The following is a 24,052-nucleotide window of genomic DNA, read 5'->3' as shown; positions in this document are numbered from 1 at the left end:
ATTGGCTTTAAACCAAAATTTAAGCTTGTCTAAGCAAATTTAGCTTTTCTAGTTAAAAATTGCAATTGAATTAAAATTTCTGTATTTATTTTACATTCATCCAGATTGTAAAACAATGCAAAGTCAGATTTTTACAAACATAGACAGTAACAATAGTTATTGGTAACAATAGCTGACATCAAACACAGACATGGAAAGGAAAAAAGAGGAAAACACACACAAACACGTATACCAAAAACACATTAAACAGCCTAGAAAAATATAAATAATTATATAAATAATAATTAAAAACAATAAATTAATTATATAACTAAATGGGAAACAATGCCTACATGTGTACAACCTCAAAACTGAAATTCAAGATAATTTAAATTTGAAAGTGGTTCCAGCAAACTCAGAAAATTAACTTTTAAAAGGACAATTTAAAGTTGTTAAAGTGCTGTATTATACTAAATGGCAAAAAAAGATGTAGTCATCTGATTATTTTGACTGGTGACTTACTGTTTTAAATTGTTTTTGACTTTTATATAGTTCAAGAACTCTGTGATCGTGAGCAGCAAGAACGAGAGAATTGTCTACATATTCAAACCAGAATAGATGCTGCCCTGAATGAGTGTCAGAATGAGAAACAGGTACTATAACAGAAAGGATGAGAGACTGCAGAGACCACACTGAAGTGAAACATAATTTACTTTAAGATTCTAGAAAAGCATATACACAAATGACATTTTTACATACTATTTAAATTTTTCTATAAACTACTTTTAATTATCACACAGAAGGTGTCTATATAGAGCATCTTAAATTAGATCATGCAAGACTTTAAATATAAGTAAATAGTATCCATTATTTGAATTCTTTTTTTATTTGTACTGTATTATAGCGTTGTCATGCTCTTAGAAAAGCTGTGTGTGTATGTTTGTGTCTTCTCATATACATTTGTAGGAGAAGCTGGTTCTTAAGCAGCAGTTATGGGAATGCAGAGGACAGCTTCAGCAGCAAAAAGACTTTTGTACTGAGCTTGGTGCTTCATGTTGCACGTTGCTGTGGAGTGCATCTCAGAAGGAGGAAGCCATCAGAGACATATTGGCTAATGTGAGTTTAAGTTTGAGTTTGATTGAACACAATTAAAAGTTGTTATCTAGATTGTTTAAAGTGTACCATTATGGTTTTTCTAGTATTAGATTTAATGTAGTCATTAATGTAGCTGTATGTGAATTGCAAAAAAGTTTAAAATATCACAGTGCATGAAAAATTTAATGTTCAGCTCCCCTAAAAAAAAAACAACAACTTGAATTTGAACTGACTGAAATGAGTCATCAGTAAATCCAGCTTTACTATCTGCACATACATACATAGGTTTGTTTTATAGTCTTATAGTTGGATTATTTATATTATTGTTGATACTTATTGTTTAAATGAGTTAATTCCCTCTTTTAATAAAAATAAGAATGGCCAATCAAGAATGGTCGATAGAGACAGATGTAAATGTTTTTAATAAACAAATAATGTAGATAAAATTAATGAATAAAATGCTGGCAGCGTGGTGGTGCAGTGGGTAGCCCTGTCACCTCACAGCAAGAAGGACGCTGGGTCATTTGGCATTTATGTGTTGAGTTTGCATGTTCTCCCCTTGTTCGTGTAGGTTTCCCCCACATTTCAAAGACATGCGCTATTGGTGAATTGGGTAGGCTAAATTGTGCATAGTGTATGTGTGTGAATGAGAGTGTACGGGTGTTTCTCAGTGATGAGTTGCAGCTGGAAGGGCATCCGCTGCAAAGAACATATGCTGGATTAGTTGGCGGTTCATTCCACTGTGGCAACCCCTGATTAATAAAGGGACTAAGCAAAAAGAAAGAAAATGAATGAATGAATGAAATCGTTGCATAGATTGAAGTCTTCTGTCCGCAAATATGCTACTTAGTATATTAGCTACTTATATTTTCTAATATTTTTTCTTGTTCTACTTTGAATACTCTTAATATGTCTAAGTGTACACATAATATATCCAAGTAGGAACTTCAGATTTCATTTGATTGGCACTGAACAAAAAGTCCTTTACTAAAGCGATTTAATATCAATAAGTGAACAGTGACCCCCCTACTTTTGTTTCATAATGAACATGGCCTATTGATTTAGTTGTTATTATAGTAAAGGAGCACTCCATATCTTTTAGAAAAATAGACTCATTTGACACTTTCCTAGAGTTAAAAAGTTGAGTTTTACTTTTTTTGAATCCATTCAACCGATCTCTGGGTTTTGGCAGGAGCACTCTTAGCTTATCTTTGCATAGATCTTTGCAACAAGACATGTACGTAAGCTAATAGAAAAAAGTTGCTATTTTCTAGTCTGATAAGGATGAGAATTATACTCTCATTCCCATGTTATAATCAAGGCTTTTTGCTGCCGTACCATGGCTGCAGCAGGTGCAGTTACATTATTCAGTGCCTGAAAACTGTCCCCAACTCCACCTCTTGTACCAACAGTTAGAATATGTGTAATACAGTGTTAATTTTGCCAGCAAAAGTTTATTTAGTTTTAGTATTTAGTCTAGTCTTTAAAATTGCCATTTTAGTCTTCTGAATCATTGTAGTTTTGGTCAGATAAAGGACCCTATCATACACCTGGCGCAATGTGGCGCAAGGCGTGACGCAATTGTTATTTGCTACTTTCAGCTCGGTGCAAGAGCCGTTTTGAGGTGTTGCGCCACGCTGTTTAAATAGCAAATGCATTTGCGCTCATATGTGCGCCCATAGATGGTCTAAAAAAGCAGGTGTGTTTTGGTGCGTTGCTATTTTGAGAAACTATAATAGTCCGTTCTTTAGACCAGAACAAAGACGGTCTATTGTCTGGCGCAGAGTGTGCCTGGCTTACACACTGTTTAATGCACACAAGATATAAAGCAATACGCAAATATCTTTACATATGAAAAAGATATAAAATATTAAGGATATCTATAGGATATAACAAGGATATAAATATAAAGGATTAAAGGGCCATGAAACCCCCTCGTTTCAGTAGGGTGTTTTCACACCTCTACTTTGGAAAAAGTCAGAAAAGTGGGCGTGCCCAGCTCTGTTTAGGGGGGAGTGTCGGAGGAAGAAAAGTGGGATGGTGTGGGAGTGTCTATTTGGGCACGCGCGAGCTTCAGAGTTAAAATACACACACACACACACACACACACACACACACACACACACACAGTAGAAAGTGATGGTGTTTAACCTACAAGGACATCTGTAGTCGAATTATTTGCCAAATTATTATAACGAGATATTTGATTCGAGGAGCTGCTCTAAGCGTGTATTTTTCATGCAATGTTTGATACCGCACGGCGAATGAGAGAAAAAAAACCTCCGCATTTCCCGGAAACTTAGTTGTACACGGCAGGTAGGGTCAGAAAGCTGTGTGTGTTATTCCGGTCACTAAATGCGGTGAAAACCCTACACGAGGTTAAAGTTTGGTTGTGGTGCTAACATGTTTACACTCGGTGCAATGGTTAACTTAGTTCGATACGAACAAACTGAATAAACAAAAAGCACTGGTCGCTCACTTACCAAATCTGTAGAGACAGGGCAATCACCAGCAACTAGAGCCGCTTCTTTATGAAGAGAATACTACAAGCGAATCCGGATCTCAGCGTTTGCAGATGAGAACAGCTCTCAGGGAAACAATAATCCTCCTTAGACACGTAAGTTATTGTTGTCGAGCGTCGCGTACACTGTTAATCCACACGTGAGACTGAGCTCTCACAGAGAGAAAATGAAAACGAAACTCAACTGCAGCAAACTATAAAAGCAACACTTAACGCTTGTTTTGCCAATACAACATGGTGTGTGTCGTCTAAACACTGACAGTAATGAATATTAATGAAGTTGCACAATAGAGCGCGCTGATTGGTTTGAACCAAGCCTTACTCATGCATTAATGCATCACACTGTAAGACGTAATAAGACACACTCTGACACAGATGTCCAGTCTGCACGCTGTAATACAACGCTATTATGTCATGGCCGGACGCAGCTTCAAAAATTCGTTTCAAACCGGAAGTACGAATTTGCTTGAAATAACGCAAAAACAACCAATTTACACTTTTTAGTGAAATATAGGTGTCCTAATAGTGTTTTTAGCAGTGTGGGACACATATACGACTGTCAACAGCTCCAAAAATGTGTTTTGGTGTATCGTGACCCTTTAAAATATGACAAAACATATTATTTTCTAGCCTACATGAATTCAAAAAACAAACTTCTTTCATACTTTCTCCATCTCAGGAGGCTTTTTCAGTTAATTCAATTTGCTTTTGTATAATGTTATCATTATTAGCAGTATTATTTGTTATATGCATATTTATATTTGTTTTATTAAAAACAAGCTTAGATTTGTCCACCTGAAGGTTTTAGACCATATGGGCACAGCATGTGTATTAGGATATAACTCAGGTTTTTAAACACATTGTGATTATTGTCCATTTATTTGTTTGCTGGAAATTAGAACTGAATTTAGAAATAGTTTTGAAACAAATCTTTGCACTTAACAAACGAAATTAATTATTTATAGGCTAATTGATGTCTGTGCGTACAAGGTTTCCCTATCCACGAGAGCGAAAGTGAAACTAGAGTTTGAGATGCCTTATCTCTCATTTTCAGGCTGTAGATGATCTGTTTAACTGTTTTCTTACTAGTGAAATGCTCCGTTTTTCCACTCACACTTACTTTGTCATGTAAATAGCAAATGTGATTATGGCGCGACGCAACTGGCTCTTAAAGGGAATGGAAGATGAGATTGGTTTATTCTCAAAACACCTATAACTCATTAAGAAAATAAACTTAACCCTTTTAGACCGTGCGCCACGGCGGAAAGCAGATTTTTCAGCACTTGGATGATGCGACGGCTGCCACAGGACGACAGCGCCAGTGCGCTCACCACACACCAGCTATTGGTGGAATGGAGAGACAGTGATAGAGCCAATTCGGTGGAAGGGGATCATTGGGAGGCTATGATCATAAGGGCCGATAAAGGGACTTTGGCCAGGACACCGGGGTTACACCCCTACTCTTTCACGAGAAGTGCCATGGGATTTTTAACGACCACAGAAAGTCAGGACCTCGGTTTAACATCTCATCCAAAAGACGGTGCCCACTGACAGTGTAGTGTCCCCTTCACTTTTACTGGGGCATTAGGACTCACACAGACCACAGGTTGAGCGCCCCCTGCTGGCCTCACTAACACCACTTCCAACAGCAACCTAGTATTCCCTAGTGGTCTCCCATCCAGGTACTGACCAGGCTCAGCCCTGCTTAGCTTCAGTGAGTAACCAATCTTGGGCTGCAGGGTGACATGGCTGTGGATATCAGATGAGATGAAATGGCCAGGTATCCAGTGGCCAGAAATATATAACTATTTTATGGAAACTCCCTATTGTTTGTAGAGAGGTTCAAATCCTACACATCTTTGGATGCCTACAAATTAGTTTTTTTTTGTGTGTGGTCATGTGCAAGAAATAATGTTCCATGATTACCTGGTTCGAAGCTTTGTAGTGCTAAAGACAGAGGTTCTGGCTAGCCAAACTCAAGGATAGAAGACTGAACTGTACAAAGCCTGGATAATCATCAACAAGCAAAACATCTGCATTCTGACAGTGAACTGCACCTGCATGCCAGGGTATGTGGACTTACATTTTTACATTTAATTCTTAGCATTCCAAGTCTGCAGTTTAATTAGCCATAATTAACTGTTTTTACTAAAATCACAGAACTCTTGTTTTATGTATAGCCTAAAGTATCATTTAAACCTTTGTATGACATACAATATACCATTTTATGCAGGTTAGGGCCTGCAGCCATGCAGCTGCACTTATGTTTAGTTGAGCTGTGGGTCAGAATAGGAAAAACGGAGATGTGTTGTACTTCAGGGACAAATACTGTATGTGGATTAACCCATCCAAGAAAGAGGTGACACCAGCAAGACTAAGTAAGATCAGCTTCAGAAAGGCTAAGAGGCTAAGAACTCTCCCAGTTGCAGCCAGTCAGAAAAAAAGCATAAAAAAGAATGTAGAAAAGATCAGGTCATGTAAATGTAGCAAGCAGGTAGGTATTAAAGATGATAGTTCCTCCAAAAATAAAAAATGTGTAATCATTTGATCAACACGAAACATATTTTTAAAAAAATATTGGAAACCTGTTAACATTGACTTCTGTGATAATTGTTTTCCTAGTTTGGAAGTCGATATTTACAGCTTTCTTCTGAGTATCTTTTTTTGTGTTCAACAGCAGAAAGAAACTCGTAAATGTTTGAAACAACTTGAGGGAGAGTACAACCCCAAATCAGAAAAAGTTGGGACAATATCGAAAATGCAAATAAAAAAAGAAAGTAGGGATTTTCATATTTAATTTGACTTTTATTTTATTGCAGACAATATGAACACAAAATATTTCATGTTTTTGTCTGGTCAACTTCATTTTATTTGTAAAAAAAACATCTTGTCATTCAGACCTCAACACATTCTAAAGTTGCAACAGGACCAATTTAGGGTTAGTAATCTGGTAAATTGGTTAAAAAATTATGTGATTTGAAATAGGTGATGTCAACAGGTGATTGAAATTATGGTTTAGTACAAAAGCAGCGTCCAAGAAAGGTCTAGTCCTGGAGATTGCTGAGGATTGCCAAATTGCCAAAAAATATGTAAGGAAATTATTTAAATGTTAAAAACAATGTTCCTCAAGGAAAGATAAGAAGATGTTTTGATATTTCACCTTCATCAGTACACAACATCAATAAAAGATTCAATGAATCTGGAGGAATTTCAGTAAGTAAAGGACAAGGACGCAAGCCAAAGCTGAGCTGCTGTGATCTCTGATCCCTCAGTCTGCACTGCATTAAGAATCGTCGTTCATCTACTATAAACAATATCACCACATGGGTTCATGACTACTTTGGGTAAGCTTTGTCAAGTACCACCATATATAGTAATATCCAAAAATAAAATCTGTACTGTGCCAAAAGGAAGCCCTATGTTAACAGTGTCCAGAAGTGTCGTTCGTCTCTGGGCTTGGAGGCATCTAAGTTGAACCATAACACTTAGTGGAAACATGTACTGTGGTCAGATGAATCAGTATTTCAGGTATGTTTTGGGAGAATGTGTGGTGCATTTTGAAACGCAAAATGCAATAACAAAGACCCCATACTGTTGTCCAACATAAGACTTGTTTGCAGAAAGAATGGGATAAAATTACACTTGAAACACCTCATCACTTGGTGTCTTCAGTTCCTAAACATTTGTGTTGTAAAATTACAAAGTGGTAAATGCTTTACTGTTTCAACTTTTTAAAAATGTGTTGCAGCAACTAAAACTGGAATAAATAAATAAAATAAATAAAAAATCAATTAAAAAAAAATTTATTATTATTTTTTATTTGCATTTCTATACTGTCCCAGCTTTTTCTGATTTGTGGTTTCAAATGATTATGTAGTTTTAATTTTCGTGAAGTATGTTATATGCTATAGCATGGACTATAGTGTCAGGACAGATGGACTATAGTGTCAGGACAGATTCCACATCACAATGTGACACAGAGACTTGCCAGAGCAACTGGTAACTCTTAATGATGCCATTTTAGATGCCACTGTCAAAGAGAAGTGTGAAAAAAACATTTGAAGACTGGGAAAGGAGATAATTAATAAACAGTGTGTAAACCCTGAGGTTGGGGTGGCGCAGTAGTTAGTGCTGTCGCCTCACAGCAAGAAGGTCGCTGGGTCGGTTGGCATTTCTGTGTGGAGCTTGCATGCTCTCCCTGCGTTCGCGTGGGTTTCCTCCGGGTAGTCCGGTTTCCCCCATCAGTCCAAAGACATGCGGTACAGGTGAATTGGATATTGGCTAAATTGTTTGTAGTGTATGTGTGTGAATGAGTGTGAATGTATGTTCCCAAGTGATGGGTTGCTAGAAGGGTATTCGCTGCATAAAAACGTGCTGAGGTTACAACAAGAAATCAGGCCCAGTCTCAGGCATGGCACGCACACCGAACTGGAAGGATCACAAGCACAATCCTACATTTTGTATGCACTGTATTATTGTATATGTGCTAAAACAAATCTAGTCAAACAGATAATGCACTACGACAAAGAGCTGACCCATATCCACCAGTATTTAAGGGAAGAGATATGGAGTACAGAGCAAGATAACAGTACACAGAAACTATGAAATCAAAACATCAGAACTTTGAAGTGGAGCTCCGTGGTCTTGTTGTAGGGCCAGACAGTCCACATCTTAGGGCATCGCTGGATGGAATGGCAAACTACCTGTTGTGGAAAGCAACTGTATAGAATAACTGGCCATACAAGTACCAGAATGGCCAGACGAGAGTAGTAAAGAATCATAGTTCTGATTAGACATCAAGTTCAGCTATGTTTGTATGGAGTGTCTTGTACTGCGACTTTGTAGTTTGGACAAAACATGATGTTATTATCAACTACATCACCAGAGATAAAGAAATGCCACAAGCAATCCTGCCTACAGCTGAATTGTTCTTTTAACAGTGTGGTTTGCCTGAGCTGTAAACATGCAGCATGGGTCCACAAATTCAAGCATCTACAGTTTGCTGACTATGTCAAAGGCCAGAGTTTGGGAGCATGATTAACTGAGCAAACTGCAAGACCCATTTCCACTACACGTGCTAGAGGGAGAAGAAAGGCAATGGATCGGTAGTCAGAGTCAGAATGCAAATAATTTAATTCAGTACCACACTTTATACATAAAGGCCCAATCCCAATTCTACCCCTTAGCCCTTATCCCTACCTCTCCTTTTGCACGTTCACTTGAAGGGGTATTGGTGTCCCGATTGTCTTTATCTTGAAGGTGTAGAGTTTAAGGAAAGGGCTAGATACCTCTCGAAACCCCTCGATTTTTCAGGACCACACTCGAAACCAAGGGGTAAGAAAATTTCCTGGAATACACTAGCTACAGCGACAGTATGGCTGCACACGCAAGTAAAGTTGCACAAATTAGTATTTTTTTGTCTCTATTATGAACTTGTGTAATAAACAAGCATATGTTTTAACATATTCACAACCACGTTCCTGTTTTATCATCGTACCCGTTTAAAAGAAAACGCTAAAATCAAAAATGCTAAATTTCACTATCTATAATGCATAATAATAACTCCCATATAGTAATCCCACAACACTACTCGATGACACTCGAATACCCTGTAAGAAAAGTCTATTGGCTGGGAATGAGCTTTTTACAGTGTCTGGTATAATGTAATTTTTTTGTGTGTTTACATATATGAATATAGTCACGGTGTAAATGCATAGTAAAGTTACAATCTTATTGACACATTATATAGTTATGGTAACATGATATTGTTGCCTGATTTTCAGCAGATTTCAGAGATTGCGATGGCATGATAACGTGTGCAGGTGCTGTAGTGGTGTCCTATTTCTTTGGGGTAAATTTTGAAGCCTTTCCCCTTCACAATCTGTTTCAATGGCCAAGTGGAAAGGGTACAAAAATAGAATTGGGATTGGGCTCAATTGAATGTTCGGTCATTACAATAAACAGTTAAATGACAATTTATCTAGTCTTCTTGTAACTCTATATACACTGGAAAACTGCTAAAATTGCAAAAAGAACCAGAAAATATGTATGTACTGTATAGGTCCAAAAAAAAAAAAAAGCATGTAAAAGTGGCATACACTACAGTGCCTATAAAAAATCATCATACCCTATAAAATCTATACATTTTCTCACATTACGTCCTGAAAAATAATATAAATGAAGTCTAACTTTTTTTAGCTGCATTTAACTTAAATGTCAAAAGATAACTCAAAATTAATTAGTGAAATGCCTGGTTTGGTAAACTGATCAGCCCCTTGGAGTAAAACATTATAATCTTTCTCAGGTGCAAGCAATCGCCTTCTAAATGTTTAAAGAAGCCACTGTTACTAGTGCATGGTACCACAAAGTATTCATCATGGTTGGGATAGTGCTATCAAAAGACCTTCAGGATAAAGTAGTAGTAAAGCCAGGCCCGGATTAAGAACTCAGGGGCCCCTGGGCACATTGTCTTGTAAGGCCCCCTACCTGGCCGCACCCCTATAGTTGAATTAAAAAATATGAATAATACAATAATTTTTAAATAAAATGAATCTATAATTTGTTGCCCACATATTTAAATAAATGATATATAGTACATATGTATTTATAGTCTACAAAGATTTAACTTATTTTTCAAAGCATTGAATAAAAATACTAATAAAACTAGTTTTTATTAAAAAATTTTAAAAGGGTATTTTAATGTATTGCTTTTACAAACTTATAAAGCATATTATTGGCATGGCATATAACACACAATGCTTCTCCAATCCAGTTCTATGAATCTGAGTCTTTCATAATACACACTTATTAATGATTTACTGTCTCTCTCCTCCTCTCTCTGTATTTTCTCTACTTTTCTCGTGATGAAGACTTGATTATAAACCTAAAATTATCCTAAATCACACACACTATACCTCTTCTCTCCCGTCTCTCCTCTTCAGGGCCTTTCTCTCTCTCTCTCTCTCTCTCTCTCTCTCTCGCCCTCCTTTTTCTGACTGTCTATCACACGATGAATCCAGTCCGCGCTGTGCTGCCGTTAGCCTCCTCCGCCTGGTTAATGCTAGCTACTTATTTAACGTTACCATAACGTATTCTTCTGTACCCTCATTTTCCTGATCATGGGTCTTTTTGAAGAAGGTGTGTATGGAAAATGCCTCAATAAAGATGCCTCCTCTCCTCTTTCTCTCGCGTTTGCTAAATCCACTTGTCCACTTTTTTGATCTATGACAAATACTAACGTTACACTACAGTCCGCTCAGTTTAGTGTGGGTTATTTCAAAACTGACGTTTCCGCGCTTGAACAATTACAGCATTCTTTTTAGTTAAAGAAAGAAAGGCAATTTAAATATAATAATAATATTAATATGTGATAGTGATTTTTTTGCTCAGAGGAAATACAGTTGTCTGAGCAATATAGTTTTTACAGAGAGGGAGGAACCTTTATTAAGGCTAAACATTATTAAATGCCCTATGAGACGCTTGTGACTTTATATCACATTTGCATTATTTAAAAAAAAAGTTTCCTTCCTGTTAAAATTAAATATAGTTCCAATCTGATATGTAATGGGGAGAAAAAAAAGTAGCACGAGTTCAGCTGATGGTAGATTCGAACTAAGTTGATGATCAATCGCGTCAAAAGACAATGCTCTGCGCTTTACGAGGTGCGCCACTGAGGCTGTATTGATACACTACTCTTTACTCATGTTGTCTCTACCAATCAGGCATCGATGGACGTAATTCCTGAATAGCTTATTCCAACTAGGTGCGCTATTTGCAATTAGCCTAAAAAGACACTCCAAAATTGTCTTTTTTTCTCCCCCCTCGAAGGGGCCCCTAGTGCGGACGGGCCGCTGGGCCTGTGCCAATAAGGCCCATTGGTTAATCCGGCCCTGAGTAAAGCACAGGTTAGGAGAAGGCTATAAAAACACTTAAAAGGCTTTATCTATCCCTTAGAGTACGTACTGTTAAGGGCATCATTAAGAAGTGGAAAGTGCATGGCATTACCAGCACATTGCCTAGATCAAGCCGCCCATCCAAATTGAATGACAAAGACAGGAGAACATTGGTAAGAGAAGCTACCAGGAGGCCAAATGCAACTTTGAAGGACTTGCAAGGCTTTATGGCTGGGTCTGGTCATCCTGTGCATGTGACAACTTTCTTCCAAGCTTTATGCAAAGCTGGCTGTATGGCAAGGTGGCAAAAAAGCCTTTCCTAAAAATGTCACAGCCAGTCTCGCTTGAGATACACAAAAACTCATTTTGATGAGTCTGATACCTTCTGGCAAAAGGTGCTATAGTCTAATGAGACCAAAATTTAACTTTTTGAACTGAACTGCAAGCACTATGTTTGCTGAAAAACAAACACAGCACACCACCAAAACAGACCATACCTACTGTGAAGCATGATGGTGGCAGCATTAAATTGTGGGGTTATTTCTTTCTGCTGGAACTGGGTAATTGGTCAGTATTGAAGGGAAAACAGATGCTGTCAAGTATATCCAAATTCTAGAGGAAAACTTGTGTCCTTCTGCTAGACAACGAAAGCTGGGCAGGTCATTCATCTTCAAACGAAATAATGACCTGAAGCATACTGCCAAAACAACAACAAAATGGCTCTAGGATAAGAAGATAAATGTCCTTAAGTGGCCAAGTCAAAGCGCTAATTTAAATCCCATTGAAAATCCTATTGAACAATTCAGTAGGGAAGAATATGCAAATATTCCCCAGTCAAAATGCTAGTACAGACGTATCCAAAAAGACTGATGGCTGTAATTAAACAAAAGGTGGGTCTACAAAGTATTGTCAAGGGGCGGATGACTTTTCCAACCCTGTTATTCTATTTTTTAATTTTACTTTTAAATTACTTTGAAGAACTGTTTTTTTCCCTTACCAAAATTGTAAATAAATCAGGAAAAGGTATTTGGAATGTGGTTAGATTTCAGGTAGCTTAGCAAATAAAGTAACTATTTAGAAATAGGTATTTTATATAGGTACTGTATGTTTTTACTCTAATAAAATAAAATAAAAAACACAAGAAAAAGTAGCATACAAACTGGGCACCAAGTTTCTAAAGTAAATAAATCAATGCAAGAATAAAAATATTCTACAAAATAATTTATGTTGTCAAAATTAAATTAATATATGTTGTCAAAATTGTATTTAAAAACTTTTTACAAAAATATATTTTATGAAATAAACTATGTGAATTAAACTTATTAAAACAGATTTTTGTTAATGTTTTAAAAGAAGCCAAATATGTACACTAAGGTTGCATGTATTTCATCAAAATAATGTTCTGTTATGAACAGTTATAATTGGTAAAAAAAAAAATATATATATATATATTTATATATACGAAGCAAGATAAAATATTTTCAGCACTGATAATTGTAAGAATCATCATTAGTGATTTTGTGCCAATATTAAATGGCCATAAAAGAACAGCAAATCATCAAATTATGATATAATGATTTCTAAAGGATCATGTGACACTGCAAACTGGAGTAATGATGATAAATTCAGCTTTGAGTCACAGTAATTAAATTTTAAACTACACTCAATAAGTAAAATATAATACAAATAAATAATATGTAATTTAACTGCTTTTGTAAATGAAACGCTTTTTTTTTAGTAAACAAATTGATTTTGTTGTCTGTAATGAGGGCTGCACAATATTGAATAAAATAATCATTCATTCATTAATTTTCTTTTCATCTTATTCCCTTTATTAATCAGGGGTCGCCACAGCGAAATGAATCGCCAACTTATCCAGTATATGGTTTTTGCAGCGGATACCTTTCCAGCTGCAACCCATCACTGGGAAACACCCATACACTCTCATTCACACACATACACTGCAGACAATTTAGCTTACCCAATTCACCCTGCACATGTCTTTGGACTTTGGGGGAAACGGTAGCACCCGGAGGAAACCTACACAAACAAGGCTCAAACCAGCGGCTTTCATGCTGTGATGCGACAATGCTTCCCACTGCGCCACCGCTTCGCCCTGTTAAATAATCATATGTAAAATAACACAGTATGCAGTGAAAGGGTAATTTTAAAGGATAAAAGTTTTCTTTAACGTTGGCCTAAAACTATTTGACAACAACCCTGGCCAAAAAAAATTGATCTGCTTCAAATGTTGAGTTTTATAGTCTTCATCATATAAATGATTAAAAACAGTTATTCTTTGTTAATTGTTGAACAAATGTTAGAATTTCTAGTACCCAAATGGTTAAAATTTGCTTAAAGACTGTACATAATCACATACAAGACAATGCATGCGGAAAGTATTCATAGCGCTTTACTTTTTCCACATTTTTTATGTTAAAGCCTAAATCTAAAATGGATTAATTTAATTTATTTCCTCAAAATTCTATATACAATACCCCATAAAGACAATGTGAAAAAAAAAAAATTTTTTTAAATTGTAGCTAGTTTATTAAAAATAAAAAACCTGAAAAATGACGTTTCCACTGATCATTCTTTAGATGTTTCAGCAGCATAAATGAAGTTCACCTGTGGTAAATTCAGTTAATTGAACATGTAGACAAAGGAATTGTCTGAAGACCTCTGGAACAGGATTATCTCGAGGCACAGGGCTGGGGAAGGTTACAGAAAAATTTCTGCTTCTCTGAAAGTTCCAATAAGCACAGTGGCCTCCATCATCCATAAGTGATTCTTTTTTTTTATTTTGCCTAAAAATGTAGTGCAAGTAGAGTTAAAGTGTCTGTTGTAAATATTACTCAAAGTATGAGTAAAAAGTAGACATTTCAAAAGTACTCGAGTAGTATTACTCTGTAAAAAGCTGATGCATTTACATGTAATATGTGGATGTGTGTAAAACGTAACATTATGTAGTGCATTTAGTTATCGCCTCGCAGGCACACAACATCATAAGATGTAAGTATTAGGTTACAATTAGGTTGTGACGTCAGGTGACCAAAATTTAAGGTCTAACCAGTATCTGAGGACAACGTTATATTGATGTCCAACAATGACGTCAAATGACGTTGATATTTGGTTAATTTTAGATTGTTAGAAAGTGACCAAAATCCAACGTCGAGCCAACATCTTAAGGTCGAACGTTGGACATTGACATTGACCTGATGTTGAGTTCTGACCTCATTCCGATTTTAATTTTCAAAAAGAAAATTCTAAAACGTACACGACTTTAGGGTACATCATCAATCTGATGTCATGTTGACGTCTTGTGCCTACTGAGTGTTAAAGGCCATTTTGGTCATTATACAGTAAACATTCGTCATCTTCTTATCAGTGACCTGCATCTAAAGAGTCTCTGGGTCAATGTGTGTAAAGATTATGGACATCTTCTTGGACAGTTTTAATGTTTCCAAACAGTATGCTGCGATTATAAATCGTCCATGTCTTGAGGATGTTTATTATTAGGGGTGTCACGATTTTGATTTTTAATCGAAATCGATCGAAATTTATGCTCAATTTTGATTATCAAATCCAAAAATAGAATCGTCGATGCTGCCACGCCCCCATGTCACGTCAGCTTGGCTTGCCAAGCGGGAAAAAACAGGCCTGTTGAAGTGCTTGTTAAACTGCAGACGCAGGAGACCCGTCGACAGAGCTTAAATCCTCTCCTCTTTCAATGAAGTCGCCGGTGTGGAAGCATTTTGGATTTCCAGTGAGTTATGTTGACAACGTTCATGTTGTCGACAAAAAAAAAACACAGTTTTGCAAGCTCTGCTATGTACGTATTAGGGTTCGTCCGATAGACAACACCGGCTTCGCGATCCTCCGCCAGCCCCCGTTGCAAATCCGCTCGCGAAAAGTACACACTCAGGCCCTGTTTACACTGTCTTTGTTTTTAAATGGCATTTTAGAACGACAACGATTTGACATCCACAGTGGCGTGTAGCATTTCTGAGCAGCCCTCCTTCCTCTCTACCTCTGACACACACACAGACACAGACGCACACACACAGCCATGGGCTCGAGACAGCGGGTTCAGGCAGTCAGAGGATCAGTAGACTGCTTCAATCTTTCACTCACTTGTACTTAGTCATTTTAGCGAACACCTCAGATACTGTTGGCTGGTTCCTGTTGGTTGTGCGTCTTTTTTTACCGACGCCATTATAACGACACAGATCACTGCCTATTCACGAGTCCCGCAGAAAAAGTGATTGACAGGTGGTAATTATGTGTGTATCTTGCCTTTATTCATTTACTGTATGATTTGTTTATGGGTAAAACAAAGACCATGCAGGTCAGGTAGTTTAAACGGTAGGCTACAAATAATTAATTGGTCATTAATTCATTAATTATTCATAATCGAATCGAATCGTGCCTTTAGAATCGAAAATGTAATTGAATCGAGGATTTGGAGGATCGTGACACCCTTATTCATTATAATGCGATTTATGATAATCTGACATTGCTATGACAACATAACTTGTCATATCATGATGCCATTATTGTGTCACTGTAAATGTATACTACTAAGCTCATTTAAAGTCTAGACAACCATTTATACCAATTGCCATCTCTTATGTTGAACATTTCTTGCCATAGATGTGGGGCCACTGGCACCAGTGTTAACAAGTATAAAACGGCTGAAATGAGGAGGGAAGACAAAGGGAGATGCAAAAGGACCAGGACTGGGATACTTTATGTTTGGTTTTTATTTAGTTTAGGTGTCAGTCATCCATGAGTGATTGCCACCACAAGTTTATTGTGTTTATTTCTTTGTTAAAGTTAAAATATTAATCTGTTCCAGTTCATCTACTTCCCTTAAAGGGCCATGACACCCCCCACTTTCGGTTAAAGTCTACTTCAGAATTTTTTAAAAAGATGCATGATTAATGGGCATGGAGCTCCACGAGCATCGGGCAGGAGTGGGCGTGGCCAGCAGGGGAGAAGGGGAGCGAACAACTGTTGATGTCAGTTAGCTCATAAAATGAGACAAACAGTGAGGAGACGCATGAGTTTAAAGTTTACAAAGTTAAAATGCAAACAAATAAACAGTAATTTAATGCCCTGCTACATTTGTAAGGGTGTCACTATCCTCCAAATCCTCGATTCGATTACATTTTCGATTCTAAAGCCACGATTCGATTATCGATTATGAATAATTCATTAATTAATAACGAATTAATTATTAGTAGCCTACCGTTTAAACTACCTGACTTGCATGGTCTTTGTTTTAACCATAAACAAATCATACAGTAAATGAATAAAGGCAAGTTACACACATAATTACCACCTGTCAATTACTTTTTCTGCAGGACTCGTGAATAGGCAGTGATCTCTGTCGTTATAATGGCGTCGATAAAAAAGGTGCCCAACCAACAGAAACCAGCCAACAGTACCTGAGGTGTTCGCTAAAATGACTAAGTACTTGTGTGAAAGTAAAAGATGGAAGCAGTCTACTGACTCGCTGACTGCCTTGACCCGCTGTCTCGAGCGCATGACAATGAGTGTGCGTCTGTATCTGTGTGTGAATGAGTGTGTGTGGTCACGTGATGTGCGGTTTCAGCAGTAGTGAGGAAGGAGGGCTGCTCAGAAATGCTACACGCCAGTGTGGATGTGGATGTGCGACTTCATTGAAAGAGGAGAGGATTTAAGCTCTGTCGACGGGTCTCCTGCGTCTGCAGTTTAACAAGCACTTCAACAAGCATGTTTTCTCCCCGCTTGGCAAGCCAAGCTAACGTGACATGGGGGCGTGGCAGCATCGACGATTCTATTTTTTGATTCGATAATCGAAGTTGAGCATATATTTCGATTGATTTTGATTAAAAATCTAAATCGTGACACCCCTATACATTTGTTATTCGTTATTTTCCTATACAGACAACCACAATTTATATCATTGTAAAGATAACCGTGTTCATATAAATACTATGAATGAGGACAGACTCAGTGGAGCAGGTCTCTTGACCTGTCTATTTTAGTCATTAGTCCTGCTGGTAATCGGAGGATTTAGGCAAGCACAGCAGCACGGCGATGTGTTTGAATGTGAAAGAACTCCTGATACAAGATAACATCCGCCATTCTCCAATTCTCGTGCTGCTCTCCCGACAAAAATGCTTGCATCACACACACAGCTTTGCTGTATGATCGGCTCTGACAGGATCGCGGGGAAAAACATGCAACAAACCCCGTGGATCACGGAAACAAACACATACGAGCCTTCATAAACGGCTACTGCGTGCCGTGGGTCCGTCTCTCACAGCTTGAGCTTGGCACTGGTCTGGCAGGGTCTGCATATGCCTTGCCTTCGGAAAGCACGTGCTGTCGTGCTCTAATTAATAATTAAGCAGCCGGCTCTTCTCATAGGATAAGGAAACTCCGCTTTGAATAATAATGAGAAACCGACGCGTCATCATTGCACTTGCGGTACTGCGCTACGTCGCCGATTTTGATCCCTCCCCAAAAATCATTTTAAATCCGGAAGCTGAAATTAGCTGACAAAAGCTCAAAATTATCCAGTTTTCCCCACAATTAAAGCTGAAAGATGCTACCATTGTCTTAACTGATGCTCAACACACACAAATCTGTTAATATATACAAAAAAAGTTCTCTAGGGTGTCCTGAACCATTAAATCCCCTTTATGTGAACCAGGTTGTTTTAAAATATGTAGGATAATAATTTGTTTTTAGGCGAAGCAGTGGCGCAGTAGGTAGTGCTGTCGCCTCACAGCAAGAAGGTCACTGGGTCGCTGGTTCTAACCTCGGCTCAGTTGGCATTTTTGTGTGGAGTTTGCATGTTCTCCCTGATTTTTACGTGGGTTTCCTCCGGGTGCTCTGGTTTCCCCAACAGTCCAAAGACATGAGGTAGAGGTTAATTGGGTAGGCTAAATTGTCCGTAGTGTATGAGTGTGTGTGGGGATGTTTCCCAAAGATGGGTTGCGGATCGAAGGGCATCCGCTGTATAAAAACGTGCTGGATAAGTTGGCGGTTCATTCCGCTGTGGCGACCCCAGATTAATAAAGGAACTAAGCCGACAAAAAAATGAATGAATGAATAATTTGTTTTTACCTCAACCAGGATTAATCCAAGGACTGCTTTGTTTGTTCTGATTATATGTTTTTTTTTTGTTTGTTCACAGGGTAAACTGGAGGACTTTCTGAGCATAGCTGGTCAAACATTGGAGACTTTTATCAAGCTTCTGGTTGATGAGGCAAAGCCACAACAGAGTGACAACTCACACGAGCATAATTTTGTTCTGGCATTGGCTGGTGTTGTTACCAGTGAGGGCAAAGTGTTTGCACTACTAATTCAGTCTAACTGTCATACCATATTTAAATGTTATTGTCTCAAATTTAAGGAAAGATAATTTTATTTATTTATTGCTTTTAGATATAGCTGCTGTATCATGTGGACGTGACTTCCTATCCTCTTCTGCCCACATTCTCTTGGGTACTATGTTGCAGCTGCTGGGCCTAATGAAACCAGGAGTATTTCCAAAACTCAAAGTGTATGTTGTATAGACACAACCACAAGCATTACTCTATATTTAAAAAGGTTTTTACATTGAAAATAGTATACTTTAATACTTTATATATATATACAGTGGGGGAAATAAGTATGGTACATAGAAAACATATTTCTAAAGGTGCTGTTTACTTGAAATTTTGGATGTTGGTAACAACCAAAGAAATCCATATATGCAAAGAAAACAAAACTAATTATTTACAAATTAAGTTATTTGTAATAAAATGAAATGACACAGGATGAAAGTATTGAACAGACGAAGAAAGGGAGGTGTAAAAAGGCAGTTAAAGTCCAGATAGCAGCTGAAATTTCAAAGTAGTAAGAAAGCCACCCACTGCCCATCATCATTGTAAATTAATATTAGCTTCTTCACTGTAAGACCTACACTACCAGGATGATGAAGATGAATCCAGTGTGGACATTTCAGCAAGACAATGATTCATATCATTGTGTATAATGAGTCATCACATTTACAGTGTGAAAAGAAACATAGAAACATTAGATTTGCTAATGTTAGTTAGAATGAATTGTGGGAAGAAGAGCATTTTAATAACATCTGGACAAAAACATAAATTTCAGATGAATATTAGATTTTTGCTAAACGTGAAAAAAAAATTATAAAAACAACTACAAAATCAGTACATAGAACTGCTGTTGATCAATTTAGATTGATGACTGATATGATTGAAATCCCAGAACCTAAATAGGTGAAATAAACATATCTGTACTTGGAAATTTCTGGTTTGTTTTGAAATGGCAACTTGTAAAGTCAGTATGTGTGCTTTTAATTTAAGCATCTGATTATGTATTGTGTGTTTGTGCAGGCTGATGTTAATGGCTCTCTATAACACCACTATCAATGTAAATGGACTGAAATTCATTAGTGAGAGGCCTGAACTTCTTCCTCTTATGTGCCACCTTCTGGAAGGTAAGTGTTTTTTACAAACAGTTTGTATTTGTTTTGTATTAATTCTTTTAATGAAACTTTTAAAATCATAACTGGGTAAATCAGGGATTAATCTAGAAAAGTTCAATAAGTTAGGAGGCAATTCTTTATTCTGTTACCAAGCAAATATAAAAAGACAATAGTGTCACTAATCAGCTCAAGTTAGTTGAAATTTATTAAATTCAGTTCAATAGGTGTTGATGGTGCAAATTGTTGGTTTCTTAAATATAAGCAAAATTCAAATAAAATTTGCAAAAAGTATTAAAGGAATGCTAATGTCTGCTATGCCCACAAAAGTGTGCACATTAGCACAATAGACAAATAAAAAGCAAATCAAACATCACATTTTTTTATTGACATGAAATGACACTCACTTTTTAAAGTGCATAAACAACTGTGCTAAAATATAGTTTCCTTAATATGAAATATTATAAAATATATGAAATAAACAACAAATAATTTAGAACACAGAGTTGAGCACATATCTTTTTTTATATGTAGTACATATGGGTGTAACGATATTACAACCGAACCAAAATATCGTGATACACCAACCATGATACGTATCGCGAAACTCTCGTGGCGTACTGCGGTACTCTCACACCCCCTGCTGCTTGTTGTTGAGGTTGACGTCACTTGTATCTTAACTAAGTGAACTAATTTAAACACATTTTTATTTTATCATATTTGATTAAAATGTATTAGTAATGATGAGCTTTTGTTCTAAATATTATATTCTAAAGTTAGTATTTTCCATGTCATGTCATGTGACTTGAGTGAGTTATAACACTCGGTTACTACTGTATATGCAGGATGGCTGCTTCACATATATTGAGATTGCAGATCCCTCAGACGCATTTAAGTCACCTATTTGGAAACTTTTCTGTTTTCCAGTGGAGTACAGGAATATAATTTGTGTTGTACACAAAGCGCCTGTCCTAACTTTCACAAAACTTACTTATAAGGAATAATATTTAAAAAGTGTGGAAATTTTACAATGTGAGGGTGTAAGCAAAAGTCTGACAACTTCCAACAAAAGTATTTAATGTACAAAACTGAAACCAGAATAAGGCACTAATATATACAAAAAAGAGAAATATTTACAGTAATAATAAGAATATAATAAAGTAGCAAATTCAAACAAAGTATCAAACAAAAATTAGTTGAGAAAGGGGAAGATAGTGAAGCCAAACAAATGAAAGAAATATAACAAAAAAATTCTAACTCATGAATAACCCCTTTACCTCGCTAAAAACTGATGAAAAGAAAAAAAAAGTCCTTCAGCGCAGTGCGCCGCATTCTTCTCTTTTCTATGTGTTTGCAAAATGGAAGTCGTACGACATCTTTCCTATCCACCTTACTCTGAGAAAAGAGTGAACTTGAGGAGGTAGTCTCTATCTCAATATGACGGGATGAGCCGAACCAAAAAAGTAACTAACAAATCAATCGAAATAAAATAAAAGTTCTCAAAGTGGGCAAAAGTAATGCAAAATAATTTTACCCAAACGATAGTTAAGCAAAAACAATGATAATTATGTCAACAAAATACATAAAAATTAGATCAAAGGAAAAAGCGTTCTCCTCCTCATTTCCTGGCACCCTTTTTATATCCCCGCACCATCTCCGCCTTGCCTCCACAATGTGACCAGCTGTGTTTGCTTGCACCACGTGTTGTAGGAATGAACAAGATTCTCCTCGCAAGGCGCTGCTGTCGTGGAAATAAGTAATCTTGTTTCTCCCAGAACGAGAGCAGATTTTCCTCTGATGACTTCTTTAATTGGCTACTCTTGCACTGACTTCATCTATCATTATTGGGCGTCTTCTCATCTTCTCCTTCTGCAAAGCCCACTCTCTGCTTTTTCGCTAATCCACTGCCATGTCCCGCTATATACACCTGCAACCGACCCGCAATTATGTTTTTTTTATAACCCGACCCTCGGATTATCCGCAGCGCTCGCGGATATAACCATCATCCACGCATCACTAACGGGAGGCAAAATACACCCTATATACGGCTACAACCAGAACATTAGTTTTAGACAAAACTGCAATGTATTTTACTGGTGAGTATGTCATGTAAAAACACTGTGCAAACACATTATATGTATATTTTTTCATTAATTTAAACAGAAACCTATCTATCTAAATGAAAACTTATATAATTAAAAAAATTAGCATCATTATGTCTGTGTCTGCACAGAGATCAAGCCAATCACCTGAGAATGTGGACATTATGGTGTTTTTGAAGAAGAACTGAAAACGTAATTGAATTTTCCAAATGTCCTTAGAGAGGACATGCCTGTTTATCTTTCACTAGTCTACACTGCAGTTATTTATTTAATTTTAGTTTACTTAGTTAAGATGGCTGCACTAAAGAGAATAGTTTTTTCTGACTAGTCTATATTGGGGGTATTTATTTAATTTAATTTTTTAATTTAAATACTAAATGTGATGGCAAAGTTAATAAAGAAAAATTTTAGATGTTCTTGTTATTAAGTGAATCTATTGTTCCTCATTGCTGTTAAGATATCAACCCTAGCCGCACAGCAAACAGAAACTGAACCGAACCGAACCTTGGCTCCAAAACCGTGAACGAACCGAACCGTGCCTTTGGTGTATCGTTACACCCCTAGTAGTATTTTTACAACATAAATTTAGCGTGAACCCTACTAATAAAAGCTATTTCTGAGATTTCTATATAGTGCATTATATACGGTTTCTTTTGTTTTTTCGTATGCTCTATTATGGTTTTTCCTGGTTGCTTAAAACATTTCTTAAAACTATACCTCAGATTCTCAAAAAAGTAACCACAAATCCATAATGTCTCACCTGATTTTCCAAACATCCTATTTTCAGGTCAGAATGAAGCTCTACATACAATACATACATACAAAACCCTTCAATCTTTCTGAAAAAACAAATTTTGCCCTCAAGCCGCTTTTCCACTGCATATGAAAAATGACAAGCGACAGACCGGAAGTCATTCATTTCCAATGGAGAGTTGTCTGGGACCTGCGTGGAGTTCCAATCATCTCCGTATATAGAAAATTTGGATCCGATTTGAGCTGCGGATCGATTAAAATATTTCAACTCCTGTGACCAGACCGTATGCGACCAGCCAACCGGATGTAATGTATTCCAGTGTTGTCCTAGCAGGTCCGTGCACGCAAGATGAGAAATAAGAGAGTTTTTTTACGTAAATCTTTTACTAAGAAAAAGGTCTACATTTAAAAAACCTTTCTATTCATACTATTTTTTTATGTTGTCTCCACATTCTCTTCAAATTTTTTAGTGGTCTATGGGTTTATAGTATTCATTGATTCATTCATTCGACCATGGTGAACAGATGGAGAATAAAGGCTCGTTCTGCACTTTATTTTGGACAACACAAGAGTCAGCTTCTCTCCCATGGTGCATGACAACACTGTAAATTCCGTGCGACTGCCACAGGAGGGCGTATTCCAACAGTCGTGTCCAAATGTTGTGTGCAGTGGAAAGGCGGCTTCAGACATCACACACAAGGCCTCAAAACACACACACATACACACACTACCACATAGTCTTATGTTGTAAGAAAACCAAAACTGGTAAGTTACAGTATGTTGCTTGTAGTTCTTCCTCAGAAAAAAATTGACAAAAGAAGCAACCAATGTATATACATTGGCACATTTTTTATTTATGTATGTTACAGTACAACACACACACACATACAATTGTTCCACCTAAGCTTTCTCTTCAATCTGGGTGAGGCCAAAGACTCTCATCCACCTTACAGGCTATATTGACCCTAGACAGGGAGTGGGAATAAAATCCTCTGCATGCCTGATCCACCCCTGGCATGAATCTACTGATTTGTCTTTTCAGCCTTTTTCCATGGCCTGGAGGAGGTGAACATGGACATAAGGTTCTGTCATACACTTTCTACTGCCATGGCGAAAAAACTCCCCTTTTTAGGTTTAGAAAGTGAGAGTATGCAGGCAGTAAGATGTTCGAAAACGTTGGGTTATTAAGGAACCAGTCATGAACCAGAGCAGCACGGAAAAA

The 24,052-nt window shown here is 37.1% G+C and overlaps 1 protein-coding gene and 1 pseudogene across 10 annotated transcripts in view; both read left to right on the top strand.

The window, feature by feature from the left end:
- The window catches only part of hsf2bp (heat shock transcription factor 2 binding protein), a 44,431-nt gene that overhangs the window by 8,399 nt on the left and 11,980 nt on the right, over nt 1-24,052 (top strand). For 6 of the 10 annotated variants that reach the window (XM_087236191.1, XM_087236188.1, XM_087236190.1 and 3 more), the window contains 5 exon segments: nt 532-632; nt 946-1,095; nt 18,677-18,818; nt 18,928-19,045; nt 19,887-19,990. In XM_087236191.1, the coding sequence (XP_087092317.1) occupies nt 532-632; nt 946-1,095; nt 18,677-18,818; nt 18,928-19,045; nt 19,887-19,990 (615 nt within the window). 10 annotated transcript variants of the gene reach the window in all.
- On the top strand, nt 7,963-8,730 carry LOC147837403 (uncharacterized; annotated as a pseudogene).

Source organism: Danio rerio, chromosome 1, assembly GCF_052040795.2.
Source record: "Danio rerio strain M-AB ecotype USA chromosome 1, GRCz13ab, whole genome shotgun sequence".
In the NCBI taxonomy this organism is placed as follows: Eukaryota; Metazoa; Chordata; class Actinopteri; order Cypriniformes; family Danionidae; genus Danio; species Danio rerio.
The sequence above is the reverse complement of the archived record's forward strand: the minus strand, read 5'-3'. Positions and strand labels throughout refer to the sequence as shown.